Source organism: Hermetia illucens, chromosome 3 (genome assembly GCF_905115235.1).
Source record: "Hermetia illucens chromosome 3, iHerIll2.2.curated.20191125, whole genome shotgun sequence".
Taxonomy (NCBI): Eukaryota; Metazoa; Arthropoda; class Insecta; order Diptera; family Stratiomyidae; genus Hermetia; species Hermetia illucens.
In genome coordinates this window covers 152,007,225-152,033,894 of record NC_051851.1, presented here as the reverse complement: position 1 = coordinate 152,033,894, position 26,670 = coordinate 152,007,225, and the positions used below count along the sequence as shown (strand labels likewise).

The 26,670-nt window shown below is 43.4% G+C and overlaps 1 protein-coding gene across 1 annotated transcript; it reads right to left on the bottom strand.

Annotated features, from left to right (window-relative positions):
- Nucleotides 1-4,711: 4,711 nt before the first annotated feature.
- Nucleotides 4,712-24,854, bottom strand: LOC119652461 (short-chain specific acyl-CoA dehydrogenase, mitochondrial-like). Its single transcript, XM_038056628.1, has 4 exons — nt 24,501-24,854; nt 24,034-24,444; nt 23,813-23,974; nt 4,712-5,446 (listed from the first exon to the last, which is right to left on the bottom strand). Exons 1-4 carry the CDS (start codon nt 24,526-24,528, stop codon nt 4,836-4,838), a joined length of 1,212 nt encoding a protein of 403 aa, XP_037912556.1. The 5' UTR covers nt 24,529-24,854; the 3' UTR covers nt 4,712-4,835.
- Between the last annotated feature and the right edge of the window lie 1,816 nt (nt 24,855-26,670).

Genomic DNA, 26,670 nt, shown 5'->3' with positions numbered 1-26,670 from the left:
ACGGTACGATTCCCAATTCTAATACAGGCATAATTTCTCTTGCTTCGCTTAGTGATGAAGATTGCTTCTGTCTTTTTCTCCGCAAGTGTCAGTCCAGAATACTGTCACCATTCTTTAACAGCACTGACTGCTTCGCTTGAGGACAACTCAGCATCTTCAAGACGCTTTGCGACCATAACCAGTGCTACGCCGTCGGCGCAACCCACCACCGTGCCCCTCCGAAACCGGAAGGTTAAGTACATCACTGTACATAATGTCCCACAAAATTGGACCCATTACAGAGCCCTGTGGGACATCCGCAGAGACAATGTACTCCTTGGGTCCGTCATGGGTATTATACCAGAGCGTCTGCTCCTGCAAGTAGCTATCGACAATAGCAGCGAGGTAGGCAAGAATACCAATCGTCACCACAGACTTTCGTATAAGGTTCCAATTGGCCGAGTTGAATGCATTCCTCACATCCAGGGCCCAGGCTGCCCTATAGGCATGCTCCTTTGGTCCGTGTTCGATCCTACCTATTGCCTTCCGAACCCTTGCCTGGCTCGATGGCAAATCGATCGAAGGCTGACAAGTTCGCTATTCCACCAATAATTGGGGCTTCTAGTAGGAAATGAGCATCTCCGATGCGTCAAAAGCTTTAGATATGCTTTGTGTGGCATGGAGAGCTCTATCGGTGGAGGTGCCTGCCTCGTTAAGTAGGTTTTTGCAGACCATCCTGGTGTTTTTTGGATTTCGGCTTCCGGGGTGCGGGTGCCCTGCCCTGTAGCTCCATCCTTAGTTCAAAAGAGGTTGCCTGGTAGTCGCTGTACTTGAAGTGCTCGCTAACTTGCTAGGAGATATCACGTACTAGCGGATGGCTGAAAAAAGTCAGATCTACAATTGAACCAAATCCCTCTTTCCGACTAGAACTATATCCAACTGCGCGAATGCTTCTAATAAGCACCGCCCGCATTAGCCTCTTTGCTGTCCCACTCGATGGCCCATACATTAAAGTCACTGGCCATCACCTTTGCACCTCATCCTCTAGTGTCGCGAAGAAGGTCGTCTAAGAGGTTTTTAAACTCCGGCAGTGTGAGGCTTCTCGTGATCGGTTGCGCCATTTGGTTCTATCAAATGCCTGATCTGAATGCAATCACGAGGCTTTCAAATCCCCATCCAGCGTATCGAACCACCGTTGTTTCGGCCGGCCTTTTAGTCGACTTCGATGTTCAGACTAATCTTGGCAAGTGAATTCTCGTTAGCGTGCCTCTCTCGCAATTTTTCCACGATCAGTGCAACTCCATATCGATTGAACATATCATTATTTCGGATGTGATCAAGCCGTGTCACACCAGTTTAACGCAACATCTTCGTCTCCATTACCGCGAGATCATTCCATTTTTGGATGAGTTTCTCGAGATCATTTTTGCTATTAGACGCTAGGAAAACATCATCTGCATCTGCATAAAGCAGTGTATAGGGCGCTGGGCGTTGGATGTCCCGTGTGACGATGTCCATAACAAGAACAAAGAGGAGTGATATGAGGGCGCTTCCTTTGATGAACACCAAAGGAGACACAAAGCGGTTTTGATACACCCGTCACACTTCGAACTTTACTTTCCGGCTCGTGATAGAGCAAGTGCTTAAGTTGGAGGAAAGTTAACGAGCTATGAGCTCCATAATAAGGAGGATTCAGGCAAAGTTTGGCAGGGGGAAACGCAATCCTCCTCAGCAATGTAACAACCGTCGGGACAATAATGATACAGCACAAACACCAAAAATTGTCTAACCATTTTTCACTGGCAAAACTAAGTGGTTCGAAGGAGTGCAGCCAGTGGAAAGCAATGTAAAAAGTGCTAGCTAGATACTAGCCTAATTTTCGTTGACTAAAAAAAACTAAATCATCAAGTTTGATGGGTTCCCGTTCTTTTTCCAAATCTATAAAGCCCTGATTACATTTTGTATGCTTCAAGACTTCAAGGTTAAACTCCGCATATTGGAAGAATCAAAGGGTTTAATTTGATTTTAAATTGTCCTAACTGCGCCATAATAGTGGAAAGAATTGTGGACTATTTTCAAAAATGCCTTTAATTATACATTTTTTTTATACAAAGGACACAAGATGTATTCTGATACTCTAAAACAGGAAATAAGGGCGTACTCCAATTTCAAAGGACTTCGCAACAGCGGCCATTGGACGGGCGAAGCCGAAAATATTCTGGGAAAGGACTGCTATTTGGTAAGCAAAAACCACCCTTTCGAAGAGCTCCTAGCCACCACACAAAAAGAATTTATCTGAGCAAAAAGTAGAGTCGTAGAATGGCACAATTATACAGTATTAGGTAACGCTGGAGGAAGTGGTACATAGAAGAGTCCAGCCACGGAGCATGGCAATATCAGTGATGATTCGTGCTCGTTGGGCGGTAACGTAACAAATTATAGAAGACAAGAACTGATAAGTCTTTAGTGTCAATCTTAAATGAATAATGCAATCTAACTGGGAACGTGGAATAATGTGCTCAGATTATAGAAATCCTCAGCACCTCATATGATGATTCTATGCATTGACCAGGAGGTTGTGAGCACAGGCAGCGTATCTACTGGTGCAGTATTAATAAAATAAGAGCTAAATGCTTCAAAACGAAAAGGATATATCCGCTCAGCAATGCGACAACAGGAGACATCTGAGGAGAGCCAAAAAGAAAAGTGAACCCAGCTGCTACAAGGAATTATGTGATGAGGTTAACATCGGTCCCTGGAATAGGGTCTATAAGATAGTAATGACTTAGAGGAAAAGGACCACCACAAAATCTCTGCGGAAAAAAAACAAAGCAGGATTAATACATTAAAGCGTCAGTAAGGGTTTAAAATAACGTGGTCAATCGCTGACACAATCAACACGACAATGAACCTCACCGGAAATATTATGGAAGAAACAAAAGGGAGTAGCTGCTGAGCAGTCATCAATCTTAATGAAAAATAAACTTAAATTCAGTTCAAAAAAAGTTGACTGGCTGTTTCGTTCATGGCACTGCCTTTGTCAGTCAACTTTTCTTTAAAAAAACGGTGTTAAGCCCAAAAAGAGGGGTTCGTGGACCACAAGAGATGAAGTAAGTTGCGTCCCAAGTGGTCTAGTCCGTCATCAAGTGGATGCGGCTCAAGACTCTCTGCATGCTCAGCAAAACATTAAATTCAGTTAGTTGGGACCACGTGCTGGGAGTACTGTATAAGACCGCTCTCTCCAGTGAGTATAGTGAAATATTACTTCTCTATTAGAGAATTACACTAGGAGACAGATGAGAGTCCTGCTAGGACAATTCCTGTAGAATATTATGTATGATGGCGTGCTGCGCTTGAATCTCTAGGGAATGGTATTCACGGTGAAATCTACGAAAACACAAGCTGGACATAAAGTGAACAGCCAACAAATCTGCCTTGAATTTTCAAAAAATGGCTGGGATACAATTTCAGTGTTTATCAGCAGGCAAAGGAAGAAAGAAGTCATCAAATTTCTGATCGCATCAAAACCCTCAATAAAATACCTTGAAGTAGTGATCGTCAAAACGCCACCTCTTAACGGTGAACGAAAAGACAGAAAGGCAACCGTCGCACTAACGCGTATTTTGCCATATATTGGTGGATCAAAGCAACCAAAAACGTTATTGCCATCGAAAGTGATCACCTCGTTATTGTTGTATGCGGCACTTGGCTGGCCATAAACAGTAGAAAAGTCGTTCTAAAGAAGATTGCAGACAATGGAATAAGGTCGAAGTTCCCTTACAATTACAAGCGCTTCCAGGACGATACCGGACCACGCATTGTTTCTGGCAGCCGGGGTGATACCGACCAATAATTTTCCGAGAAGCAATGCCTATTTGGCTTTCGTCTCTATAGCTACCTAGCAAAGGTGACATACCAAGAAGGAAGTAGACATTGCTGCCGATCCCAAAAATCCAAACCTCGTTGGTGCGTAATCATAGTGAAAAAAATTATCACCTCACACAATTCCTGACCGAGCGGTCATAGCAACGATTCACATTCGAGATTACATACCAAAAATCCTTTTTGTGAAACATGTGTGGCTGCTCATCTTGTTCTACTGATCGAGATCTATGGGGAAGAGAGAGTACTGTGCTGGGTACTAAGGGGCATATTGGGAGAAATGCTAAAGTTGAAAGAAGTACAGGAGACATTGAATAAGGCATTAACTGCATTCCCAATGAAGAGAATGAGGCAGAGCGTAAATGAAGGGTGCACACTAAGGAACGGGGCAATCCCATAAGCAGATTGGAACTTACGAAGCTTTCACTAGCCCCCCATAGCGATGCATTTTTGAAGAAAGTTACGCTTTTAGTGTCATTGTCTGTCCTGTAAAGTAACGTCTGACGATGGTTTCGCAGAACAACAGTTTGTTTCTAGTCTCCATTACGTGGAGTCTTTATTCTAGCTAGCTTTGAAGTACGAATCATAACTTCAATTATTCAAATATAACTAGGTTCTCCCAACCTTCATCTGGCTTGGAAGCGTTTTTGGTTGAATTAACAATAAGTAAAACGAAATTTGGAAATTAGGTCCTGCTATGGCTGTTATTGTTTTTTATTCAACCAGTTGAAGACTAATCAGCACAATGATAGTGAGTTCGCAGATTAACAAGAACCAATGAAATCAATGTCAACTGAGTGAATGTTCATATACTTCCAAGGATGATATATATAATATAAACTCAGAAATCCATGATAACAATAGCGATTTATTATGTTTCTTTTTCAAATGCATCATACAAAAATACAAGGGTACATATTTTCAAACTTTTGAGCTTAGTTTACAACACTTCATCACAACATCCTCACCCCTCCTTATTTCTTAAGACCACTCTCTTTCAGCAAATGATCTGCTATCACCTTCAACTGTATATCCGTCACACCACCATAAATATCTGTTATCTTCGCATCACGATAATATCTCTCCGCCGGCATATCCTCCACATAGCCCATCGCCCCCAAAATCTGAACACATTCGTTAGCACAGAAATTTGCAGTTTCTGCGGCCATCAATTTCGCCATTGAACTATTTTTGGCGAACTTCTCTCCGTTTACGCATAGCGTGGCTGCCTTACGGACGAGCAACCTGGCTGCTTCGATTTTCGCGCACATCCTTGCTAGTCGTAATTGTACTGCTTGGAAGTTGAATAGCTTCTTTCCGAATGCACTGCGTTCGGTGGAGTAATGAAGAGCTAAATCTAAGCAGCCTTGAGCGATACCAACAGCCTGGGAAGCAATGCCAATACGAGCTTTGGATAGTTGTTCCATTGCTAGGCGGAAGCCTTCTCCTGGATTTCCTACCAAGTTCACTTCAGGTATTTGGACATCAGTGAATGTGAGGGTGCATGTCGATGTGGCGCGGATACCCAGTTTGCGTTCGCGCTTTCCTTTAATGACACCATCAGCGTTGAGGGGAATCATAAATGCTGAAACAAAATATTATATTACAAAACTTATTGTCTTCCATATGCAAAGAGTGAATGTATAATAAAAAAATAAACGAAGAAAATGGAAAATTCAATACCAGATAACCACGCCTGCTGACAAAAATATCTTTCTTCTTTTTCTTCAGCCTTTGTCCCGTTCACAAGCGAGGTCGACTCGTCGTGATCGACTTCGCCATTTGGCTCTATCGAATGCCTGATCTGGGTGCAATCTCGAGGCTTTCAAATCCCCATCTAGCGTATCAAGCCACCGTTGTTTAGTTCTGCCTTTTGGTCGTTTACCATCGACTTCGATGTTCAGATCAAAAATATCTAAATCAATGTTTTATGTTATGGGAGAAATTCGCGCTGTGAGAAAGAATTGGCATAAAGCGAACGGACAAACAACGACAGCAGTCCATCAGCATATTGACAAATTACCAAAAAACGAAAAGTAATTCATCGTGAATTTTAGAAAAGGAACTCAATGAAAAAAAATAGGAAGGGAATTAGAAAGGAATTGGAATTGGACGGAAAAGAAAGAAACGAAAATGACTGCAAACGGAAAGTCATGATGATCACCCATAAAGGGGCCAACAATAGGTTTCGATTCGGAATTAGGGATGGCAGTCACTGGCAAGGAAGCGAACCGCAGATAACCGCGCTGAAAATAAAAAGGATACTTTCAAAGAGCTACCCTCTGATCGTATACCAATTAACTCCTATGTGACTAGGTCCAGCCAAAAAACCTCGTACTTTGGAAGGGGAATTTCAGCAGATATTGATATCAGTTAAGCCCTTCAACCATTTTTTCTCAATTTAGATGCGTCGAATCTTTATCATGGCCGGTTTAATTGAAGTATTATCATGCAACAAATGCCTACTGTATCTGATTCGCTATTCATCGTTGTGCTCGTTTCCGTTTTCCAGGACCTTCTCAATAAAGTCATTGGGAACGGCATTAAAACAAAAACAGCGTCCAATAGCACTATTCAATTGTAAACAATGAAGATACGAAACTACAACTTTGAAGCAGTTAGCTTATCTATGGTGGAAAATCACAGCCTATAATAGCTACGACAGTGAAATTCCCGCACGGGTATTGGCAATCAACAGAGCATATTTCTGCTTACAAAAACTATTTTGCTCGAAACGTTTCATCAAAGCTCTTACTGTACATAATCTGCGAAGCCCTAATTTTAGGTTCTTAGAAAAAATGTGAACTGTTTAGCACCTTCCAGAGGAGAATCCTTCGAAGAATTCTTAGCTGGACGATTCCGCATTTATGAGCGGTATCTCGAAACGAAGAAATTTATGAACAATATGATGAAATCAGTTTGGAGAAAATCCGGGTCAATAGCTGCGGTGAGTGGGTCATCTAATCCGCAATGGCGGCGATACTCCAACCCGAAAAGTCTATGGTCTCAGATAGAGTAATGGCATAGACCAGGATGCCAAGCAGCTGTTAGGAATATCGGATCTGTGCACGCCACCGCAACACTAGGACGTTTGGCGTTCCTTATTAAAGCGATGATGATAATAAAGGTTTTAAAACAAAGATGGTGATAGATTTCATTAATCTACGCAATAAGTTAATTTAACTTGTCACGGGCGGCAAAATTTCATGCACCCAGCTATCTCCCGAAATTTGTCCTATCCCCTCTTCCATTTCATGATTGACTGGTTTCGTGCCAACTGCCATCGAACAGTATTTGATATGCCGATTGGATATAATTTAAAGACCTTGATTTTCCGTTGTCAAAACATCAATGGGAATCATCCCTACTACCATGTTCAGGGCATGGCAGTAGGGCTCATTTGGACCGTTTTTTTTTGTGGTAATGATTTTTCGACATCCTATTAAACTGCCATCTCACTTTTATTCAGTATTGTTTGGCAAACCATCATGGAAAAACTGGCAAAATTAGCTTAGCAGTTAAAAATGTTTTTCGTGTACATGGAGGTATTTATGGTATACACACGGTATTCTAGCTCAATGAATACGTTAGAAAATAAAATTGCCATATTTGATGACATTTGTTTGCTCTTTCGCCGGGTCATGGACCTGGTCCAAATGGCTCTAGATTTGAAAAGAGAGGCAAGTAGAGTTTGACTGCAGATAAGGACCAATAAAACCAAGGTTTTCAATCTTACGGATCATCCAACTCTCCCTACCTTCATTAATAGACAGTCACAAAAAGTAAGGCGTCGATGAATTTGTATGTTTTGGAAGTGTGGTTTCTGCCGACGGTGATACCGAACTGGATGCCGCCCAATGCATTAACAACGGTAGATCCGCTTTCACTTCTTATTCTAAAATCTTTAAATCCAGTTATATCAACACCTAGATCAAGTTTTTTCTGTATTGCTACAGTTAAATCTGCCAATCGGACCACCCTTTCCCAATTTAATTTGGTTTTGCATACAAAATAAACTTTGTAAATGGACCACCTGCTAATCGGGCCACGGGCCACCTGCTAATCGGGCCATGGGCCACAATTAGACGATCATCATCAACGGCGCAACAACCGGTATCCGGTCTAGGCCTGCCTTAATAAGGAACTCCACACATCCCGGTTTTGCGCCGCGGTCCACCAATTTGATATCCCTAAAAGCTGTCTAGAGTCCTGACCTACCCCATCGCTCGATCTCAGGCAGAGTCTGCCTCATCTTCTTTTTCTACCATAGATATTGCCCTTATAGACTTTCCGGGCTGGATCATCCTCATCTATACGGATTAAGTGACCCGCCAACCGTAACCTATTGAGCCGGATTTTATCCACAACCGGACGGTCATGGTATCACTCATCGATTTCGTCATTGTGTAGGCTACGGAATCGTCCATCCTCATGTAGGGGGCCAAAAATTCTTCGGGGGATTTTTCTCTCGAACGCGGCCAAGAGTTCGCAATTTCCAACCCAAGTTTCCGAGAAATACATCAGGACTGGCAAGATCATTGTCTTGTACAGTAAGAGCTTTGGCCCTATGGTGGACGTTCCGAGCGAAACAGTTTTTGTAAGCTGAAATAGGCTCTATTGGCTTCCAGCAACAGTGCGCAGATTTCATCGTCTTAGTTATTATCGCTCGTGATTTTCGACCCTAGATAGGAGAAAATATATCAACGGTCTCAAAGTTATAGTCTCCTATCTTTATTCTTCCTGTTTGACCAATGCGATTTGATGTTTTCGCTTGTTTAGTCTTTGGTGCTGACTTTGGCATCATATATTTCGTGTTGCCTCCACTAATGTCAGCATAGGCCAGTAGTTGGGTGATCTTAAAGAGGAGCATACCTCTTGCATTTACCTCAGCATCACGGATCATTTTCTCGAGGGCCAGGTTAAAGAGGACGCATGATAGGGCATCCCCTTGTCGTAGACCGTTGTTGATCTCGAATGGTCTTGAGAGTGATCCTGCTGCTTTTATCTGGCCTCGATTTTTTTGGTCTAAGTTAATCTGAGTTCTTTGTGTGCAAAATTAGCTAAGAAGACTGAATATCTATATACATATGTATTATTTGCGTTTTTTATTCTTTTGTAATCGGACCAATTTGATTCGTCCAGTCAGTGGTCCAATTAGGCAGGTTTGACTGTATATGTGAGTAGAACGTGGAAAGTGAACCGACAATTGCATTGCTGGCTATGCCATGCAGTGAAATCCACTCTCCCAACATGGCCGACGAATGGGTCACCCCAAAGGCACTTGGTTTGGCGCAGAAAGAGAGTAGTAGACTGCAGGCATCTCAGGAAATTTTGGACGATGGGGCATAGGTATGTTTGACGTGGTATATCCTACTAAGGGGTAAATGGCAAACCATTTATATATATTTGGACTGATGAATAACTGGAAGAGTTTCAAGAGCGAGCGCTACATCCACAGAAAACAACAGTTTGGTGGTTTACGGGCCGACAGAATCACCACTCCATATGAATCGATTGCTATCTGAAATTTTAGCCCGTGATATGAGTAAGTTCATTTGAACTAGACGGTGCGACTTGCCATACAGCGTGACAACCAATGAACTTATTGATAAATAATTTTGATGGGCACTTGAGTTTAGGTTTTGGTTCAGTAAATTGGCCGCCTAGATCACGTAATATCACTCCTTTGGACCATTTGCTTGGGAGCTATGTGAAGTCTCTGGTCTTCAATTATAAAGCAGCTTCAATCGATGCTTTGGAATTCAGCATTACTTGCCTTATTCGTAAGATCCCAATTGCAATACTCGAACGCAGAGTCCGAAATTGGACCATCAAGATAGATTTTAAAGTGAAGGCCATAGACTGTTCGATCAATTTTCAACATAGAGTTTGATTTGTGTGTGTGTCCTTTATTTGAATTTAACAAAAAAAGGTATAAATTAACTATCTTATATAATCGAATTCATGCTGGGACTGTATAGAAGAAAACTGAGATAATCATTCTTGTGATAAACTGGCGGAGACCTTGCCTTGAACCCCCTAGTTTTGAGAACTTCATTGTAAAAATATCAGGCGATCGAAAGGGAACGCTTCCCTTTAATCGATTACATTGTCAGTTGTACATTCTGGGAATTAGACTCGGCTCCATTGAAGCGCTTGTTTTAACTTTTTGTAGTGGTGACATAATTCGTCGAACTGGGGTTAATTTGATTGTTTGATTCAGTTCCAGTTTCCAGAGGAAAAACACTAATTTGGGCCCTGGTTAAATGAATCGCCAACATCACTTTTGCTGCCGACTTTTCTGGTCTTGCCTTGACAGACGTATTGGTTCTAGGCTTCATACCATAGACTGCTGTTTAGTTTCCGGTCCGTACTTATAGAAACAAGTTTCGTCACATGGAATGATTTTGACGAAAAGTCTAAACTGGCCATTTTTAGATTTCGCAAGAAAGTTTTAAGCGAAATAAACGCGTGCCTTGTTCTGAGCGCATTTTAAAATGCGTGAAACCTATTGAGAAGCTTTTTTCGTGCATCCTAGATTATAATCAAATATTCGCGACATAGCCATGCCATTCAAACCGAGTTCATTAGGAACCATTACTTGGGCCAATCTGTGATCTTTATTTATTTCAGCTTTAACAAGGGTGACATTCTATTATCAGTACAAAAATGTCCTGTCTAGATTTTTCTAAACCAATTTGTCACAATTTATGCTCCCTCTCTGAGTGCATTCGCCCATATCTACTTTGGAATTCATTAAAAATTTGCGTTGATTTCAAACTGACGTCGAAAATCGTAGAGATTATCGCATCGAATTTCCCGTTGCATTATTGGCGGAATGGATACAAGCATAGCATCACAAAATGTGCGTTTTCTTGTCTTTATTTTCATTGATTTTCGTTTTGAAATTTCACATAAAACATGGCTAGACTATGGCAAACAACCTACAATTTATGAAATTGCCCTTATTAAAAATTAAAATGGACCTTGGACCAATGACCCCGATGCCTACTCCGTCTGCTGCGAAGAATCGATCAGATCATTTAATATGTCGGTTTAAGTCACAAGTCCCGCTCCGCTCTCCTAGTTTGTTCAGTTACATCATCATGTTTCAAATTTCTTGTCGCAGATTGTGCTATACCTTAGTATCAGTAATTCGGGAAATGCCTGAAAGAGTTTTAATCTTCACTTGATTTGAATAGACGCCCGCCTCGCTGGTACTCCCGAATATTCTGAACAGCTATATGTGAATATGGAGGGGAGTCAATCCCAGAAGGACCTGCAGGGCAGGCACGTTACAGGGCTTTCGATCTAGTAGTTGCCAGAAGGGTCAACCTGACTGTGGTATACAAACAGCATCAAATGAATCGTGCGTTCAGCTGAGATAATAGTGATCTTCGCCAGCTGATCATCAATTTCAACTTCTTTAACGGTGTAATGGAAATCCTCCGAAGTGGTGATGTCAACACCATATTGAGCGCATAGACTACCAAAATAGAGTAGCAATTTTTACCGAGTTTTCACTCTCTGCGCATCTTTTAGCACAGCGGCATCGAGTTTTTTACAGAGCCCAAATATCAATACGCATCTTCTGACGTGCTCGTCCGAGTTCTCTTCAAGGACCCTTTCAGTTATTTCGCCGGGCCTCCTCCTGCTGCTTCGACTGAGAAAGATGTACTAATCTTTTTCCAACGCTTATTATATAGTATATATGATAATTTTTTGAAATCACATTGCATTTTCTTGGTATGAACCCATCAGAGATCAGGTAGAATTTAGCATAGTAGACTAATTCTAGCTGTACTAAGTACACTGCCTCAAGCCTTCCTCCTATATGTGACCTTGGGATCATCATCAATGGGGCAGCAACTCCTATTCGGTCTAGACCTGCCTTAATAAGGAACTCCAGACATGCGGGTTTTGAGCCGAGGTATCTGGAGTCTATCTGGCATCCTTGTCTACGCCATCGCTCAATCTCAGCCAGGGCCTGTTCCGTCTTCTTTTTTTATTATAGATATTACCCTTATACACTTTCCGGGCTGGATCGTCCTCATCCATACGGATTAAGTGACCCGCCCACCGTAACATATTGAGCCGAATTTTATCCACAACCTGACGGTCATGGTATCACTCATAAATTTCGTTCTTATGTAGACTACGGAATCGTCCATCCTTATGTGGACGCCAAAAATTCTTCTTAGGATTCTTCTCTCGAACGCGGCCAATTTTCACAATTTTTCTTGCCAAAAAGCCAAGTCTCCGAAGAATACATGAGGACTGGCAAGATCATTGTCTTGTACAGTAAGGGCTTTGACCCTATGGTGAGACGTTTCGAACGTAACAGTTTTTATAAGCTGAAATAGACTCTGTTGGCTGCCAATAACTGTGCGCGGATTTCATTATCGTAGCTGTTCTTGGTCGTGATTTTCGACCCTAGATAGGAGAAATTATCAACGGTCTCAAAGTTGGAGTCTCCTATCTTTATTCTTCCCGTTTGACTTATGTGGTTTGATGTTATTGGTTGGTTGGTTTTCGGTGCTGACGTTGCCACCATATACTTTGTCTTGCCTTCATTGATGTGCAACCCGAGATCTCGCGATGATCACCGCCTGCTCGATCTGGATGGAGGCAGTTTGAACGTCTCGGGTGGTTTTTCCCACGATGTCAGCATAGGCCCGTTGTTGGGTAGACTTAAAGAGGATTGTACCCCTTGCATTTACCTTCGGATCACTTTCACGAAGGCCAGGTTAAAGAGGACGCATGATAGGGCAGCCCCTTGTCGTAGACCGTTGTTGAACATTCGACATCAACAACGAGAGTGATCCTGTTGCTTTTATCTGGCCTCGCACATTGGTCAGGGTCAGCCTAGTCAGTCTTATTAATTTCATCGGGATACCGAATTCTCTCATGGCCGTGTACAGTTTTACCCTGGCTATGCTATCATAGGCGGCTTTAAAGTCGATGAATAGATGGTGAAACTGTTGTCCATATTCCAACAGTTTTTCCATCGCTTGCCGCAGAGAGAAAATCTGATCTGTCGCTGATTTGCCTGGAGTGGAGCCTCTTTGGTATGGACCAATGATGTTCTGAGCGTATGGGGCTATCCGGCCTAGCAAGATACAGGAGAATATCTTATAGATGGTACTCAGCAACGTGATACCTCTATAATTGCTGCACTGTGTGATATCTCCCTTTTTATGTATAAGACAGATAATGCCTTGTTGCCAATCGTCGGGCATTGATTCGCTGTCCCATACCTTGAGCAAAAGTTGATGAACCACTTCGTGTAACTGGTCGCCTCCATATTTAACCAATTCGGCTGTAATTTCATTGGATCCTGGCGACTTATGATTTTTTAGCCGATGATTTGCACGAACTGTCTCCTCAACTAGCTGAGAACAAATGCGCCAAGAATTTTTCTTAGTCATGTGAACCCGAAGGGCTGCTGAGACTTCACGGCCGAAGCCACTTCTCCGACCAAGTCCTTGAAACATTCGCCTACTACATTACGACCAGAAAGTTAATGTGAATACATCGTTTCTTGGAGGCACCACGTTCTTCTTGGGCACTTGGGTTACTGCTCTTCCTACCTTTGAGTATCCTCCACAAGTCACAGAGAGATATCGGTCTAGAAGGACGACCGAAGAAAATTGGTGAATATGTTTGTTGAAGTGCCATCAGGGTTGAGATCGGTCATGAGTGATTCCCTTCTGGAACGCCTAGTCAACTGAGGATTAGCTTTCATAGGTGAAGCTTAAGAGTGTTTGTTAGTTTATGAACGAATCCATACCGCCAAATAAATGCATTTTTTCCATCAAGGGGAGCAGCTATTGTGCTTGTTTTCCGAGCAAGATGTTGTTCTCGGGATTGGGGAATCGAACGGCCATACTAAATAATAAAAATGATTTCTTTTCTTAACAAAAATATCCATCATGTTAATCCTTTTTTTCTTCCATTTCAGATATTATTTCTAAACAGCAAATAACAAAAATAAACCAAAGATGACGGGCTAGTCAACGCCACAAAACTAACTCGCGCCAATTCGAACAAAGTCTCTCTATTTCTTGCCATATACCTTTGGATCATCCTCCTGTAAGTCAATATTGTTTGTTTTATTTTTATTTTTAACCAGTTCGACAAACAAATATTTATTACTAAATATATAAGAAAATATTCTCAGTCCCATTACCAAATATGCTAAAGGTTATCGATCTGTATGACCTGGAGATATTCAATCAGTTGCAGTGAAAACGCTTTAGAAATGGACCACTTCAATGACCCCCTAAAAACAAAAGTTTAGATTGTGCAACTTGGATGCACATCATTGAGAGCATGCTCCAGTGAAACAGTTGGAGTGTTTAATGACATAGTGCAAAAGTTGATTGATACTCACCAGACCATGTAATTTTTTGTGTTTAACATGCGTTGGCTTGTGGTGCTGAAGGTTTTTATAGTGACTACTGATATAGAACATCACTCCTTATCTAGATGATCTCTTTTCAGCGTAGTATAGTTATGGGTATCATATATATTTATGCTAACTACCCAGAACAGCTGAATAATTGATTATCAAGAAAACATGAGGCACTAAGGGTAATCTCATTTCTACTTTTTGGATATGAGTAGCAATTAAATTTCATTTTGTAATATTTGTAATCAATTTTGAAACTTTGTCAACTTTGAATCTACAAGTTTGTTCTTTTATTATATTGATCAATCTTGGGAACAAAGTAAACACATTTTCAAGCCAAAGTAATGCAAACACGAGGGAAGAATTGCACCCGTATTCTCTTACCAGTGATGGGTGCATATGTGACACCACCATGAACCGCAAGCGAATAAGGGCTTCGAATCCTTCAGAGCAAAAAAGATCGCTCTTGGGGAGTATTATACTTTTGAAGGACTTCAAAGTTCGAATATGTCCATATGTAGAATAGATCTCGTAACCTTGTCAATAGCAACCAAGGCTTCCGTGTAAGTCTTGGAATCCACAACAGAGCAAAGAAGACGATGACGGTGATCGAAATGGTTGCGCGTCAGGTTCTGATCTCATTACCCCGAGTACGAATCCCGGTCGTCTTGGATCTTTTTATTCGTATTCATGTTGCTCCGCTTATCACTTGCACAGCATCAGGTGCGATGATAATGAAACTGAAGCACGGTCTCATTGAAACTTAGGACTGATTGGATGCCCTGTACTCTACATAAAGAGGGAACAGGAGTAATACAAATATAATCTGATGCAACAGCCTTTGTAGTGATGGCTCTTGGATTTGGACTTCTCTAATATTATTATTATGTATGTATATATTCACAAATTAATGTCGGGCATCGAAATTTCCATGAAAAAGGCCACTTTATCGTAAGCGCTCTAACCATCGAAGCTTCTGCTGAATACAGCATACAGTGCCATCAACCGCATTCAACACTTCTTGAGATTCGAGCATGTTCCGAATGATCGTCTCCACGGGTGGCCCCAAAAGAGGTTCAAGTTGTCTCCTCTCACTAGGAAAGTTCGGGCACACGAAGTGTATGTGCTCCGTGTCCTCGTATTCGTTTAGACATTCAGTACAGAATGGAAGATCGTCATGTCCAAAACGATGTAAATATCTGCGGAATCCGCCGTGCCCAGTCAGAAACTTAGTCAAGTGATAGTGGATATCTCCATGGCTGCGCATTATCCAAAGCAGGATGTTGCGAATCACCATGTACGTCCACTTCTCCTTGTGAGAATTATCCCAACTTTCTGTTACACCCTGTGTGTACGCGTTCTCCCTTCCCGTCGTCGATCCTCGGCATTATGATCACTGCGTGCTTTCCAGTTGTACAATTTTCGAATCTCCTCAACCAAAATATCAATGAGGATAATTCCTGCGACTTGGAACGTTCAGATGATATACTAAGGATTATTGTCTCCTACACGCCTGACCAAGACAGGTCATTCAGGAAGTCATGGCCCCCCCGCCAGCCGGTTTTATAAGGGCGAAGGTCAACGGTGTCCATATTTACAGCTGCTACGCTCCTCTTAGTGAAACCTTAGCACACTATGAGGAGATGTTAGACAGTCTGGTGTCGGACGCTAGAGACCGCAGCCCTAAAATCATTGCGGGCGATTTCAACGCGTGGGCCCTGGAGTGGGGAAGCCGATCGACGAACACCAGAGGTCAAATTCTGTTGGAGTCATTTGCGGAGCTGGACATCGTGCTGGCCAATGTTGGATGCGTGCCCACCTTTCGAGGAAGAGGGTCGGGTTCGATCGTTGACCTGACATTTGTTAGCACTTCACTGGTGAGGGAGATGGCTTGGCAAGTGAGTGAGCACTACATCCACAGTGACCACCAGGCCATCTTCCTCCGCATTGGGAACCGGGGAAGCAGCCAACGACGCTCTGGAGGTGGAAAGGCTAAGGCGGTTGGCTGGTCTATCGGAGCTTTCGACGAGGAGACATTCCTGGCCGCATTGGAGGAAGCCCATGATCCAGATGGAACAGCGGTGGAAAGGGTCACACAGCTGTCTCAGCGTGTAAACGAAGCATGCGACGCTACGATGCCACGACGACGTTTGCACCACGGCAAGAGGCCAAACTACTGGTGGAACACGGAGATCGCTGCCTTGAGATCCTCTTGTCTCCGAGCGAGAAGACTTTCTCACAGGACAAGGGGAGCAGCAGGAGCGTGAGGAGGAATACAGGGATCTGCGAAGCAACCTTAAGAAGGCCATTCGGAGAAGCAAGCGGGAATGCTACCAGAAGCTCTGCATGGAGGCTAATACGAATCCGTGGGGTACAGCCTACCAAGTTGTAATGAAGAAGATCCGCGGGCGAAAATCACCTCAGGTAACATGCCCACGGCTCTTGTTGCAAATAATTACAACTCTTTTCCCGCAGCAGGAGCAGGACGAAAGAGAACCCCAACTGGCAGCTCAGCAGGACGTCTTCTCGATCCCTGATGTTACCGAAGAGGAACTTTGGGAAATCTGCAGACGTATTGGGGACAACAGGGCTTTGAAGGTGGCGGTCAAGGCCAGACCAAGGTGGTTCGCAAGCACATTCGAATCGTGCATGGCGGAAGGAGTGTTTCCCGCCCAGTGGAAGAGGCAGAAGCTGGTGTTGCTACCGAAGCCTCGGGGCTTCGGTAGCAACCACCCGGCGTGCCCTCTTCATATCGCCCTATTTGTCTCTTAGACACCATGGGGAAGATGTTGGGGAGGGTGATATACAACAGGCTGCTCCCGTTTATCGAGCTTGCTGGTGATCTTTCAGAGCGGCAATATGGGTTTCGGCGAGCCCGTTCTACGGTCGATGCAGTAGCAAAAGTCGTGGAATTGGCTCGAAATGCAATGGCTATGGGCAAATGCTGTGCTCTGGTGACGCTGGACGTCAAAAATGCTTTTAAGTCAGCCAACTGGGGCTGGATTAACGGCGCTTTAGCCAAAATGGGTGTTCCTAGCTACTTGGCTCGGCTCATCGAGAGTTACTTTTCGGACAGACTTCTCTGGTACGAGATGGACGACGGGCCGAAGGAGTACATTGTGACAGCAGGTGTGCCTCAAGGTTCTGTATTGGGACCGCTGCTGTGGAACATAATGTACGACGGAGTGCTTGGCCTTCGCGTGCCGGACTAGACAACGCTGATTGGTTTTGCGGACGACTTGGCGGTGGTTGCAATTGTAAAGCATCCCGAGGACGTGGAGCTTTATGCAAATGAAGCCATTGATACCATCAAGTCATGGTAACGAATGGCCAAGCTGGACCTGGCGGACGAAAAGACGGAGGCGGTCCTCATTACCAACCGTAGGAAGAACAACATGGTTACCATCCAGGTTGGTAATCGTGAGGTCGTCTCAAAATCGGTTGTCAAATACCAGAGGGTAATGATCGATGCCAAGCTGAGTTTCAAGGAATACTTGGATTATGCGCGAGAGAAGGCAGCAAATGCCAGCTCATCCCTTGCAAGGATGATGCCTAACGTGGGAGGGCCGAAGTATAGTCGCAGGCTACTCATCGCGGGAGTGGTGAGGTCGATCCTGCTATACGCGGCCCCTGTCTGGGCAGGAGCGTTGAACCACGCTGTCAACCGGAGGAAGATATGTTCAGCATACCGGCCAATTCCGCTAAGGGTGTGCAGCGTATTTAGGACGGCGTCGACGGAGGCAGTGTGTGTTATCGCAGGAATGATCATTATAGATCTTCTAGCGAGCGAGGCACACTGGCTCTACGAAAAACGGAAGGCAAATCCAGCCGAGGTGAATGCGGATTTCCGAAAAGCCATCAGGAGAGAGTTGTGTGGCAAGTGGCAACAACGATGGGATAACTCCGACAAGGGCAGGTGGACCCATACATTGATCCCGTGTATCGAGAAATGGGTCAACCGAAAGCACGGAGAATTGAATTACCACCTGACACAGTTCCTTACGGGCCACGGTGGCTATAGGAAGTACTTGCATCGCTTCGAGTTGGACGAGTCTCCCAACTGTCCTGAATGCGGTGCTACACTCGAGCACCCGGAGCATTGTTCCATTGTCCCAGATTTCTGCAGCAGAAAAGGAGGTTGAGCAGCATCTTAGGGGCGGACATCGAGCCCTCCAAGCTGGTGGAAGAGATGTTGAAGTCGGAGGAAAACTGGATGCCGGTAAATGAGGCAGTAGCCGTGGTGCAGACAAAACTCCTGGAATTGGATCGAGCTCGGAAGATGGCGCGACGGAGACGTGACATGGACGAGCTGGTATAGCGAACCAGAGCCTCCCCCGCGAAGTAATACTTCACGGTGGTCCCGCGGGGAGGGGCGGAAGAGTGGGGGTGGTTTTAGTGGGTGTGAATCCCACACACTGCTGCAACCTGGCGCAGCAGCGTCTTTCTAAGATTTCCACCTCCATCCATAAAAAAAAACGCCTGAACATTAACGGCCTTTGCCCAAACTGATGCTGGTGTGTACAGACAGACAGATGAGCACATTCTTGCTAGCAACAGCCTTCTGCTTTCTCGACCACGTACCTCAAGTGTTCCTTGCAGGTCCATCGATAACCCAACATAACACCGTGGTATTAGATGAAAGACTTAGACATGCGCTCATAAAAAAACTTAGAACTCCTTTTAGCTTGCAACTGCTGATTAGTACAGTATCAGATTTGTATTCCACTCTAGTCCATATGATACCCAATGCAACCCAACCAAACCAATGTATCATATGCCCAGACAATATCCTCTAGGTGTTTGTCTACTACAACAATGGTAATGCCGTCCGCAAAGCACAGCGCATGGTCATACATCACGCTCCAGAGTAATGAGCCCAGCATCGATCCTTGAGGTATTCTGGCGGTTAACAAATAATCAACTGGGCCTACATCGGTTTCATAGAGCAGCTTTCTATTCACGGAATAGTCCTTGATGATTACGTGGCCACATTTAGTTGGCTTAGGGATCTTATCATACGCTGCCATTGTGCTAAGTGGAAAGCGCTCCTCATATAGAGGGTAATGATAGTACATTATTTTTTAATACGGCCCTCCGAACTTATACATGGAATTGCTTCCTCTGCCAGTTTGACCACTCCGTTGATCGGCCAACGTGAAAACCATACTCCTGTTTCCTCAACAATTGGAATTGGAATATAAGCGTGTGTTAGGCATGCGCGATATATATTCCAAATATGTAGACCCAGGGCATCCATTCCCTTTACTACTACCGCAGGAATGATGCCATCTGCAGGTCCGGAGACTTGTATCTATGGAACGAGTTAAATACCCATTTTACTCGCTCCAGAAATACTACTTTGCATGACAGATTCCAGTCTCTCGGTTGAGGGCTGTATGAACCTGTTGGCCCCGAGACTAGATTTTGGATGCTGCTTGGGAAGTGTACTTCAAGCAAATGGTTTGCCGTTTCTTCATCGGTTTCTGTGTACCTCCCGTTCTGTAAACGTAAATAACCCAATTTCTGGCTACGTTATTTAACCAGAATCCGCTTCAGCTTTGAGGTTGCTCCAAGAGACTTAGTCTTTGTGCGAAGAGACGTTCACATGGATGCGAGACGAGACATGGAGCGTCTCCATGATGATCGTTTAGCCTTATGTTCTTCTTTAGAGCCTTCGGCGCCTTTTTATAGCGATTCCAGCTAGCCCCTGAATCACCTTCAGAGCACGATTGAGGAGCATCCTTGCCGTTCTCTGTTTTGCCAAATCCGAGTTCCATCATGGTGTTTTACCTTCTTTGACATTTTGAGTGGACAGCTTTCTTCGAAAGTTTCTCTCATGCTAGTTGTGATCATCTGGGTTGTCTTCTCAATTCCAGCAATGGATTTGATGCGGTTCCCAGGGATCGTGACTCGGGCGCTCAATTCTATTTTATATGTCACCCAATCTGTCTTCCGCGGATTCCGAAATGGAGTGGGTGGAGGTGGATCCATGCCCATTACGAAATTAGTGCGTCTGATATTGTTTGATACTATCCACTCTCCGATCAGAACCGCGATGTTAGGAGATGCCACCGTAATGTCGAGAAGCTCTCGCCTGATCATGTTGAGGAAAGTTGGGTTCATTGCCCAAATTAAGGATCTGCAAATCGGTTCCTACTAAATACTCCAGTAGTCTCGATCTTCTTGCATGGATGTTCGAAGTTCCCCAGCATATGTGGTGAGCGTTGACATCACATCCTGCTATTACCCCCATGCCTCTACTTTTGGCATATTGGATCTGGTCTTCTGCGTCATAGGGAAAATATGCAGAGCACCATAGTATCTCTTTATCTCCCTGTTGACTTTTTATGGTTAGCTTAGCCGATGTGGTGTCACCCTCATATAGGTCATTAACCAAATTAGCCTGGAAGTCTTTTAAGACTACCATGCAGGAGCGGGGTCGATCGCTTCCATTGGTATACAACAGCAGTAGGCCCCTGACTACCCCATGAACAACCCACGGTTCTTGTATGAGGTATATAAATGTCTTGCAGCTATTGATCCAACGACTGATAAGTGCCTTGCGAGGATGCAGTCCTTACAGCTAGGAGGAGTTTCCTCCTGAGCTTTTCGCACTGCTCAGTATCGTAACCGGATGGATTAGAGTCGTCATACAGGACCCATCCATTGGCTTCGATATCCTTGGCTGCAAATGAAGGCCTAGTCGTTGCCGGCTGAGCCCTCTTTGCTGCCTTTTGTGTCAAAGAGTTAGGATACATACATACATGAGGACTGGCAAGATCATTGTCTTGTACAGTAAGGGCTTTGACCCTATGGTGAGACGTTTCGAACGTAACAGTTTTTATAAGCTGAAATAGACTCTGTTGGCTGCCAATAACTGTGCGCGGATTTCATTATCGTAGCTGTTCTTGGTCGTGATTTTCGACCCTAAATAGCAGAAATTATCAACGGTCTCAAAGTTGTATTCTCCTATCTTTATTCTTCCTGTTCGACCAATGCGATTTGATGTTGTTGGTTGGTTAGTTTTCGGTGCTGACGTTGCCACCATATACTTTGTCTTGCATTCATTGATGTGAAGCCCAAGAGCTCGCACCGCCTGCTCGATCTGGACGACGTCGATATCGTGAGCATAGGCCAGTAGTTGGGTGGACTTAAAGAAGATCCTCGTATTTACTTTAGCATCACGGATCACTTTCTCCAGGGCCAGGTTAACGAGGACGCATGTCGTAGACCGTTGTTGATGTTGAATGGTCCGGAGAGCGATCCTGTTGCTTTTATCTGGCCTTGCACATTAGTCAGGGTCAGCCTAGTCCGTCTTACCAAATTCGTCGGGATACGGAATTCTCTCATGGCCGTGTACAGTTTTACCCTGGCTATGCTATCATAGACGGTCTTAAAGTCGATGAAAAAATGGTGCAACTAATATACATATTTCAGCAGTTTTTCCATCGCTTGCCGACATTGCATTTTCTTGATCGACGTGCCGCAGGACCCATCAGAGGTTAGGTAGGATTTAGCATAGTAGACTAACTACAACTTTACTAAGTACACTGCCTCAAACCTTCCTCCTCTATGTGATCTTGAGATCAGCGTGTTGTACAAATAACATTGCAGAGTTTCTGACTTATATGTAGATGATTCATATGTAGAGCGAATTCCTTCGAAGTGGTTATAAAGTTAAGGGGTTTTCCTGTGTGAGGGTTTCCAGAAATCGATTTTGATCTAAATTTTGAAGGCAGAATATGTTGGGAATATACTGCAGAAATTTGAGTCCGAAATTCAAAATATTTACCAAGTTACACCAAATAAAAGAACATCCGCAATGTTTACGTGCCAACAGAAGAACAATTTTAAATGCATTTTTCTCGAAACCACATTTTTTCGACTGTTGGGAAGCACAAGTAAAATTCTGTTTAACCAATCGAGCTGAAGTCTTTACACAATATTCTACACAGCAGTAGTTCTGGTCCGAACCATTATTATGTATTTTCAATGAAAAGTAGATCCGACTTTTCAAGATTTTTTTACAGCTCCGTCATTTTCATGTTTAGTTTAGGTAAAATTATAATCAGGGCTCGGACAATAAAGACAAGTATACAGATTAGAAAACGTTTGAATTTTGGTTCCAGATTACTTCAAATGGAGGTGGGTTTCCCATCAGCAATCCACCTTCTTTAACGGAGCCTACTTTGACCGTAAAAAATTGTATCAGGTCAGAGTACCCATATGACACGACGCTGACAAGTGTTGGCCCAGACTTGGACACAGAAAGAACATTAACATGGAACTATCTCAACTTGATGTTGGTGTCGGTATGGATAACTGTAGTTCCAGACTTTGGATAGAAAAAGAGTGCAGTGACCCGTCAGACCGAGAAGCTTTTGGTTCTGCTAGTTTTTATCTTCAATTAGATTTTACTTTCCTCTGATCCAAATCTGAAAACAACTTGGCCAGGATCCACGACTCGGTGAGAAAGCAATCAGATTTCTTCGACGTAGACGAGTAGTTTGAGGAAAAATATCATGACCCATTGAAGCCATCCTGGCATCATCAAGAATATCATCAATGACGAAAAGAAATACTATCCGTGACAAAATGCATCCCGGGCGGATTTCGCTTTGAATTTCAAATTCTTGGCATTTTACGTTGGTACAGCATGTGACATTTTGCGCCATCATAGGCCATTTTGATAATAGCTATCAGCTTCTCTAAAATGCATTTGGCTTCCCAAATATGTTATTTGTTCACGCTGTCGACACCATTCTCGATATCGTGAAGCGGAGATTTGAACTCCGGGGCATATTCTAAAATGACCCGTAGGGCGCAGATGTGGTCAATGAGACAAAACTTTCGGAATGTTCCTTGATGCGTTCCAGTATTATTTTAACTAAGCATTATCTATGAGACAGCAGTGAACACCTAAGACGGGTGCTCTTCTTGGGAATCTTTAGGATCATCCCCTTCTTCCACTCTCTGGGAAAGTTCTCGGATTCCTAGGATTTTGGAAGTACCAATTCTGTAGAAACTGCAAGAGCAACAATAAGACCGTCAAGTCCAGCGACTTAGTTACAATTAACTGCATTGATGGCCGAAATGATTTTAATTCAATTTGCAGAAGTAGTTCGTATTTGCGTGTTACGGTGACTATTTCATTCACGAGAGGTGGTACTTTATTGGGTGTGATACGGTTCAGAACCGGGGTAAAATGCTCCTTCTATCTTTTCAACTGACCATCATTGCGGATGAAAAGTTACTGCTAACGTTCCTCATAGAACCTGCATGTTATCTTGTGACGCATTTATCATCCTAAGAATTTCAGTCAGTAAAATAATCATCAACCCGGTCCATTTAGTGCCTTCTAGTCGCAATACAGGTAAGCGCAGGCATACTGATACCCAATTATCTCAATTTTTAATAGAACAAAAATCAAGTACTGAAGAACTGCATAGATACTGGTATACTGTGCAGAGAGTTAAATAGGATGCATTTTCGAAGCGAAATCATGTAGATGTATAGCAATACTCTAACAAGGCTATTTACCTGATAAACCGCCATATCCCTTACTCCTGTCGAACGTAGCAAATACTATTGCCATTTCAGCCTCTATACCAGAGGTTACCCATGCCTTTGTCCCATTAATTATATAGCTGTTGCCATCCTTCTTGGCAGTGGTTGAAATATTCACAACATCCGAACCAGCGTCTAAAATTCAACGAATTTGAAATGACGTTAACATAGAAATCATAATTACCTTCAAGTACCGAATTCACTAAGAGCAAACGCTCCAGGAATGCCTTGCGTATATGGTGGGAGGAAAGTCTCCTTGTGGTACTTATTGCCATAAGTGCTTAAAAAATCCAAATATAAAATATTGTGAATAGAAACCAGGGCTCCAGTTGAGGCACAAACTCTCGCCAGTTCTTCCACAGCAACCGATGTACCATAAATATCCAGTCCAGTACCACAAAACTCCCGAGGAGCATTGATGCCCATTAACCCCATTTCTCCTACTTTTGAAAGAAGATCTTGAGGGTATTCGGCCAACTTATCTATCTTAGCACTCATGGGTTTTATGGTCTTATCAGCAAATTTTCGGCAAACCTCCTCTAACTCGGCATGTTGCGAGGGAAGCGTGTGCAGGTTGCAAATGGAATTTTTTGCTAGCCGGCGACCTGATAAGGAATGAATATTCAATAAATTATCGTATTCAATCAACAATTTAACTTACATGACTGGCGAAATAAAATATTCAACATATTTCCGGAAAATATAATGGTTAAAATCAAGAAATTCAGATATCAAACGCAGGCACCCGCAGCCGACCCCGCCGTCATGCATAAAAAACACTGAATGCTAAGCAACGAATCGCAACTTTCAGACAATTCGTATCACTACGTCATAATTATTTATCAAATCGCACATCGTTTATGCAAATACATGAGGTGTTGATTCCTAAAATACCGCTAGTTTGTAAACTCCAACAGCTGATTGCTTTGACATTCGATATGTCAGGGAATCAGCGCATTACCCCGGCAATCAACAGGCTATCTGGAGGAAGAGTGTACAGCGGAGCTTGGGGCTTTCTCCTCTCGTTCCTATTAATGTAATGGGCACTGCTGAAAGTTGTAGCATTTTATTGTAGGGGAGAAAGCCATTTAGTTAGTTTGGAAAAAAGCAAAGTATTGCCCGATTGAGAAGATTCCGTTGAATTTGGATAGTAGCGGGCGTTATTTTCGCACGAATAACGAAGCAATTTGTATGAAGACAGCAGAAGTGTACCCTCTGTTTTAGCTCTGATAGTGATGCAGTTTCGTCTTAATTGTGCACTGATATGCCTTTTTGATAGCGGCAGTGACTTCGATGCTATTATTGCTTTTATATGGTTTGCTCAGAAAATGTATTTTCATGATTTTGATTTGAGTGAAAAAGAGATCTACCATGGAAAATTCGTCTGGAATATTTATCAAAATTGTTAAATCCCAGCTTATACCTTGCAGTACGGGAACTAGCGACGCCGTTTTTCGGTCAATTATGCATGAAATTAAAATATTAGCTTTTGGGAGACTGACGTTTGCTGATATTTTTATAACGGCTCATTCGACTGAGACTGATATTTATTTTTTTGTTCAATTTACGATAAATAGAGTGTAATGAACTTGGAGGCAATAGGAGGATCAGACGATCATCCTAAGTGGCCGACAACGACCTAGAGGGCAGAGCTATACCAGAGACCTAAAAAGTTGGCGAAGTTGACCGTGAAGGTCCGCCCGTAAAGATTGAAGCCCCATCAAAGTGCTCGGTCGACATGTTGTTGCACGCCTCAGTGCTAGCCAGGCCCGGGAAGGGGGGGGCCTTTGAGCTCTTTGATCCCTCACGTGCCATTAATACAAAATCAACGTGTCTATACCGATGCGTGGGTCCGCACCTGATTTCCAAATAGACAATGCAAAGGAATTCGCGCCGGCCTAACGAATAACGACCAGAACGCGAGCTAAAATTGAAAAATAAAAAACAAAACGGCTCGACCGCGCGCGTGGATCCGTAAGTCTCTAGATAAAAAGAAAACCTTTTTGAATTCGGTGGCTTCTGCATATGCTTCGCGCGGGGATTTTCAGGATTGGGCTTCGAAAACAACACTTTTGGTTTGCATTGTGATATCACCGGAATAATTGTAATTCCAGAATGTCCATCGATCAACGGAATAACGACAGTATTCACATCCACTTTACATGGATCCGAAATGAACCTTTGGGCAAGGACAATATCCAGAATGGAAACACCGGGGAGACGACGAGGTTAGTCCTTTCCTTTGGATTTTAGCACTTCTGCGGCAATTGATACACACGAGTTTATTAAGTTTATGGTACCCAATTGTCCACAATGCCCGAAGTCAAATCGCGAACGATACCAGCATTGGTGTTGACCCAATCACTTCCTCTGCTCCAACGTACCCTCCTGTCTTTGCCGATGTCCAAAAAGATTCCCTTTCAGATTCCCGACAGTAGTTTTATTGTGTATTCGGATCCTTCTACGAAGTAAATTACTCCCAAGTCCAAAGTATAGAAATTTATTTCCAACAATTTCTGGTCAAAATCATTTCCTTTTCTCGTTTGTTGGCTAGTTCTTCGCTAGACATTTGAAAAACTTTCCAGGAAAAACTCAACCAAGCACACATATTTGACAATCTCCTTTCTCTCTCACAAGTTTGGGATCCTTTCACTATTTTTCTTTCTGAGACTGCCACTGTCTTTAACTTAATTTCTTCCTCGTAACGATTCCCTCTTCAATTTTCCGCCGCCAATCCACTCGCCAAAAATCAAACTCCACAGGCCTTCGACCTCTCGCTTCTACCCCCAACCCAGGACCGCTTCACGTGCCGCTACTTTGCCTTGAACTCT

Coding starts and splice junctions, on each gene's coding strand:
- LOC119652461 (XM_038056628.1), bottom strand. CDS start 24,528: ATGTTGAATATTTTATTTCGCCAGTCAT. Junction 24,445..24,500: donor TATTTTATTTCGCCAGTCAT/GTAAGTTAAATT, acceptor ATTCCTTATCAG/GTCGCCGGCTAGCAAAAAAT. Junction 23,975..24,033: donor GTTTGCTCTTAGTGAATTCG/GTACTTGAAGGT, acceptor GTTGAATTTTAG/ACGCTGGTTCGGATGTTGTG.